The sequence below is a fragment of the Suncus etruscus genome, chromosome 15 (genome assembly GCF_024139225.1).
Source record: "Suncus etruscus isolate mSunEtr1 chromosome 15, mSunEtr1.pri.cur, whole genome shotgun sequence".
NCBI lineage: Eukaryota > Metazoa > Chordata > Mammalia > Eulipotyphla > Soricidae > Suncus > Suncus etruscus.
In genome coordinates this window covers 74,250,023-74,256,022 of record NC_064862.1, presented here as the reverse complement: position 1 = coordinate 74,256,022, position 6,000 = coordinate 74,250,023, and the positions used below count along the sequence as shown (strand labels likewise).

The following is a 6,000-nucleotide window of genomic DNA, read 5'->3' as shown; positions in this document are numbered from 1 at the left end:
GCAGGATCTTTTGCAGTCTTTGCCTTCCCAAACACCCCAATGCACTCCGGCGGAGCGGTCCGCGCGCGAAGCCCTCGAAGTCAGTTGCAAAAGCAATTACCATCCGCTCACACATCTTATTTTGTATTCTATACAGATTTTATTTACATCTAATTGTCAGGATTAAGGAATTGGGGGATTTGTTTTCCCTAATTACACGTTCAATGAAGTGCGGGAGAGCACGCGGACAGTTTTCCTACTGGAGCGCAAACGCGCACGTGGGTAACCAACGCGCGCGGCCGAGCCCCGAGCGGAGCGTTTGTTTGCAGGGTGCCGCCAGGAAAGAACTCGGAAGAGAATTGACATTTTGGGGTGGGTGGGTGGGGGTCCATTTGCAAGGGTCAACTAGGGGCCGGATTTTCTTTCCTTCTTTCTTTCTTTTTTGGTTTTGGGGCCACACCCGGCGGTGCTCAGGAGTTACTCCTGGCTGTCTGCTCAGAAACAGCTCCTGGCAGGCACGGGGGACCATATGGGACACCGGGATTCGAACCAACCACCTTTGGTCCTGGATCGGCTGCTTGTAAGGCAAACACCGCTGTGCTATCTCTCCGGGCCCGGGGGCCGGGTTTTCATTTCGAGGTGCCCCCCAACTCCTTAAAGTTTCCACAACTCCGAAGACAGAGAGGTCAGAACTACAAGTTTTGGAGGACTGTTACGTTGAGAAAAAACACACACACAAAACCCGCGCGTGGAGTCGGGAGGCTGCAGACCGACTCCATGGTTGGGTTTTTCGCCTCGTGGTCTTAACCGGGTCCCGCGTGGATCCCTTTACGGGCACGGGGCCCTAACGGCTTTCTTCAGTTCCACTGTCCCCGAGACGAATCGCCCCGAGTGGCGGCCTGGAGGGGTGTGTGTGTGTGTGTGTGTGTGTGTGTGTGTGTGTGTGTGTGTGTGTGTGTGGCGGGGGGTGGCTGGGGTCCCTCTGGGGCGCCTTGGCTAGGGCCGGGGGTCGGTTGCGAAACAGCAGCCCAGAGATCTGAGAGTCCCCGCGCTGCGCTCGCTCGGCGTGGTGGCGATGTGGGGGGACACGAGACGGGACTTGAAGAGCTGCGGCAGGTGAGCGGTGCTCGCGTGCGCGCGTGTGCAGATGTCTGCGCGTGTTTGCACGCATCTGTCTGTGCAAGCGTGCGCGTGTGTGCATGCGCGCGTCTGTGCACGCGTGCGTGTGAGTGTGCAAGTGTCCCCGGCGACGGCGACGGCGGCGGCGGCGGCGTCAGGGTCAGGCTGGAGGAGCCCCGACTCGCGCGAGCTGCCCAGCGCCCTCCAGCGCCCCCTCGGGGCCGGGCCCCTCCGGCGCGCCGGTGCCTGGGGGCCGGGGGTCGCGCGCGGGCCGCCCGCGCGGCGGGCGCCTGGGGGTGGGGTAACGGGTCGGCGGCGGCTGCGGCTCGGCTCGCCTCTCCGTGGCGCGCGGCTCCGGCTCCGGCCACAGCCACAGCGGCTCCGGAGGCACGGCCACGGCGGCGTGGCGAGCGCGGCGCGGCGCGGCGCGGCGGCGAGGCGGAGTCCGCGTCCTCGGTGGCGGCGGCGGCGGCCGGCTCCAGGCCGGGTTTTGGCGCCGCCCGCCTGCTGCCTCCTGGCGGCTCCTGAACTCCAGCCCCCTCTCGATCAGCCGCTCACTCCGTCTCAATATGTCTCAAGATGGCGGCCAATGTGGGATCGATGTTCCAATATTGGAAGCGCTTTGATTTACAGCAGCTGCAGGTCAGGCTGGTGCGCGCTCGGCCGGGCGCCCGGGGCCGGGGGCTCGCGGGCGGGCGCGGCCTCCCCGGGGGGCTCCGGGGCTGCGTACGGGCCGCCGGGGGGCCGCGGCGACGCGGGCGAGGGGGCCCGGCGGGGCGCGCGGGGCCGAGGCGGGGAGGCCGTCGGCGGCGCCCGCCGGCCCGCATCGATAAGTGGCCCGATCGGAAATTGATCCTCTTTGTTCAATTCATCGATCAGCCCAAGATGGCGCCGGAGCCGCCGCCGCCGCCGCCACCGCCGCCGCTGCCGCTGCCGTTGCTATGCCGCCGCCGCTGCCGCTGCACCCCGGGATCGGGCTCGGGGCGCCCCCGCGCCGGGCGCAACCCCCGGCCCCGCGCGCTCGGCGGCGGCGTCGCGGCGGGCCCGGGCCGGGGGCGGCGGCGGCGGGGCGCGGGCGGCGGTGGCGGGCGCTGCGCTGCGCGGAGCCGAGCGGCGCCGGGAGGGGGCTGCGGCCCGGCGGCGGAGGTGGCCCCGCGCCTGGTGCCCCGCGCCCCGGGCCCGCCCGCCGCCCGCCGCCTTCCCGGGGAAAGTTTGTGGGGAGTTGCGCCGGGGGGAGAGGCGCTGCCTGTGCAGGCGGAGCCGCCGGCGCGGCGGAGCTGGAGCTGGTGGCGCTGTGGTGCCGCCGGCCCGGGGGAGGGTCAGAGCGGCCACCGGCGGCGGCGCGGCCCGGCTCCGGCCAGGCGGGCGGCCAGGCGGGCAGCCCGGGCCGCGGCTGTCAGCGGGCCGGGCCGGGGCGGCGGGCTTGGGGCGGCCCCGCGCGGCCCCCGGGGGTTGCTTTTGGGGCCGGGGGGTGTCCGTGCGCGTCCCGCCGGGAGTCCCCCCGTAGCCGCTCCGCTCTTTTGTGTGCGGCGGCCCGAGAGGGGAGGCACGGGCTGTCTGTCCCCGCCACTGCACCCCACACTCCACCCCAGCCGGGCCGGGACGCGCCGCGCCGCTCTGGGGGAAACTTGGCGAGCGAGCGACGCGCGGACTCGGTGCGCCCCGCGGGCCGGCACGGCGGCAACTTTCCCCGCTGCGGCGCCTTGGCGGGGGACGAGCCCGCGCGCCCCTCGGCTGCTCCGGCCCAGCCCGGCCCCGGGGGCGCCATGGAGCCGGCGGCCGGGCGGCTGGGAAATGCCTGTCCTGCTCGGGTTGTCCAGGGCAGCGCCCCGGAGCCCTCGCTGCCCGGCGCCACGCGTGATCCGAAGACACGCGCCGAGGCCGGGGCTCCGTGTCTGGGGGACCCGGGCCTGCTGCAGGCCACTCTTCGGGCCGGCCGGGTCCGTGCGGGCCCCGCCAGGTGGATGATGTGCGTGGCCGGAGCCAAGTTGAAGGTGAGCGGGCATTTGGCAGGAGTAGAGGAGGAAGGCTGCGGGGACACTTTCCCGCGCGGGACCCGCTCCTGCTGCCAGCTCCAAAAGTGCCCCATTCGGGAAGGAAACTTTGGTTGAACTTTCGCTACCCAGGGCCGGTTTTTTTTTTGGGGGGGGGGGCGCTGGCACCGCGGATAGTGATCTGCGTCGCATTGGAAGGGGGTAGGCAAATGAACCCCAAGTGCGGGGTTCGCTGGAGTGGATCAGAACCCGCAGAAATGCCCTCTTGACAACTTTTTTTTGCCGGTTTTCCTCCCGCCCTTTGCCGACGTGAGAGCGATGAAGCCGAGGCTTTAGGACGGTTCTGCAAATCGCCCCGCTTCACTAGGAAGAAGACTATGTGAACTATGCGTCTCCGATAAGATTACGCACTTAAAAGGAGTTTGTGTATTTATCGACCGAGAATAGATGACTCTCAAAGTGTCTATTGTGCAAATTAGATTGCCGCATGTAATGAACGCAGGCGAATGGCATTTTTGATAAATGGGTCTACCCTGTTTTAGTAAAAATAGCTCCCTTTTACCATAATTTAATTCCCGTGCTTACTGTAAAACCCGTTGTGGAGTTTCAAGAGACAAACCTTGATTTTTTTTTTTACCCCCCACCCCCACCCCTCTGTGTGTCTTCCCCTCAAAAAAAGGTGACATTTTGGCTTTCTGGCAATGAGGGTCCTTTTTCCAAGCTTCCTGGCAAAACTGCCAGGGAGATGGGTCTGATTTCGAGAACTTTGTTAGATTTTTGTGACCTCTGACATTATCCCCCCAATCCGCCCCCATGCCTAGCTGCTTGTTCCTGGTACTAAGAAACGTATTAGAATTCACTCGCAAGTTTGCTTGTGAGTTTCTGTGAAAGAACTTTTAAAGATGTTGGTGTTGAATTTAAAAAAAAAAATCCTTAATTTGTACATCCTTCGCCTTGACCTTGGCTGGTTAGAAAAGGGCCTTTGAGACTCCCCTGCTGCCCCTGAGTTATATCCTGGCTAACTTGAGTGGCCCGTGGAATGCCAGAGTTCAAATGTCAGGCCCAGGGGCCTTTGGAATCGATATGTGCTTCAGCGTCACTGGTTCCCACCGACAGCGGTGAGCCAATGAGAAGGCAGTTTGCAGGAGATTATTGGATTCTTGGGACTCGGACCCCGGCATTCCGGCCTGCCCTGCTGACTGCTGAGGATGCGGGGCTGGAAGGAACTGCTCAGACTTGGGCAGAGCGAGCTGAACCCCCAGCTGCCTGGTAGGTGTCTGAAGATCAGGCCATTACTTCGTTTTCTTTTCACTTCCGAAGGCTGTGGTGTGGAGGTTTCACCGCTGCGAGGACTAGTCGGGCAAGTTTTTATCTTCTCCCAGTCTTGTAAAAAAAAAAAAAACAGCCATGAAAAGAAACCACCCCCCCCCCCAAATTAAAACAACTCAAAAACCCCCAAATAAAAAACCTTCACCCCCCCCAAGAAAAAAATCTATTAAGAAAAACAACATTGTATAAACCTAATGTTTAAGTACAGGTTGCTTCTAGGTGCCTTGCTCTGACCACACTGGCAACCCTCAAGGACAGTGTCCCCAGAAAGAACCACTTTGAACGCTTTCCTCTTTTTCACGTCAAGGGAGCAGTTTCCGGTTGAAGAAAAATCCATCTTCTGGTTGCTTTTATTTTGTTTTCTCCCTGGAAGGCACTGTATATGTTCAGGACCCTCCCCTGAAAGTATAATTATTTCGGGTTAAATTCTATATCTCTTTTACTCCCCTCTCTGAAATCTCCCCTGCGTTTAACTTCTGTATTTATTGACATGAGAATCAGAGAGTTCCTGACCATGGTTGGTTCTTTTTTTTTTGGAAATTTAGGCTCTTTTGATAAAGAAGCAAGTAAGCTGTGGAAGGGTTGAAATATGTAACAAGTCCCGATCCTTTTAGCTCTGCAGAGACCCCCTTTACCTGCCTTCCAGAGTTTCCCTGCAACCTCCTGATCCCTGAGCTCACCGAAAACTAACTCACTTAGTGAGTCCTTTCTTGGTTGTGGTTCAATGTCCCAGGCTGGTGTGGAGGAGTCCGGCAGTCCTATCTCTCTGTCTCCCTCTCTGTCTCCCTGTCTTGGGGGAGTCTGCTCAGCCACCCACCCACCCCCCTCGACTCTCCCTGGAGCACTCAGCAGGTAGGGTGCTCCTGGGGCCTTTTTCACTCTGTCTTTGAGAAGAAAACCCGGCTGGAAGTAGAAGAAAAAGAACCTGTGTTTGCTGCATGCAGCTCAGTTTAAAGTCAGTTATCTAGTGTTCTCTCTCTCTCTCTCTCTCTCTCTCCCTCTCTCCTCTCTCCTCTCTCCTCTCTCCTCTCTCCTCTCTCCTCTCTCCTCTCTCTCTCTCCTCTCTCTCTCTCTCCTCTCTCTCTCTTCTCTCTCTCTCTCAGTCCCGCTCTCTCCTTAAAGGAAGCTCTCTGAGCATGCTTATTTCATAAGTAAAAAAATCAAGTTACATTTTATTCGGCTTCTGTGTTTTTTGGGTAAAGGTAGTTTGTTTTTTGTGTGTGTGTGTGTGTGTGTGTGTGTGTGTGTGTTTTGGGTCACACCCGGTAGTGCTCAGGGGTTATTCCTGGCTCCATGCTCAGAAATTGCTCCTGGCAGGCACGGGGTACCATATGGGACGCCCGGATTCGAACCGATGACCTTCTGCATGAAACGCCTTACCTCCATGCTATCTCTCTGGCCCCAGTTTTTGTTTAAGTTTTTGTTAGAGGGAAACTGGATTGCTTATTGTTAATAGTATTATCATTATTATTATTTTCAAAAGCAAGTTTCCTGGTGTGATCTCTATAAGGATCTTCATTATTTTTTTTTTTACACCACCCATCACCAGTGGTGTAAAAAAATCTCCTTATAGAGATTA

At 59.7% G+C, this 6,000-nt stretch overlaps 1 protein-coding gene across 3 annotated transcripts in view; it reads left to right on the top strand.

The window, feature by feature from the left end:
* The first annotated feature begins 1,628 nt into the window (after window positions 1-1,628).
* Window positions 1,629-6,000, top strand: part of CUX1 (cut like homeobox 1) — a 221,664-nt gene continuing 217,292 nt past the window's right edge. For 2 of the 3 annotated variants that reach the window (XM_049787851.1, XM_049787853.1), the window contains exon 1: window positions 1,629-1,740. In XM_049787851.1, the coding sequence (XP_049643808.1) occupies window positions 1,678-1,740 (63 nt within the window). In that variant the 5' untranslated portion in view covers window positions 1,629-1,677. Of the gene's footprint in view, window positions 1,741-2,924; window positions 3,093-6,000 lie in introns of those variants that run through there. The other variant, XM_049787852.1, reaches the window with a different exon arrangement.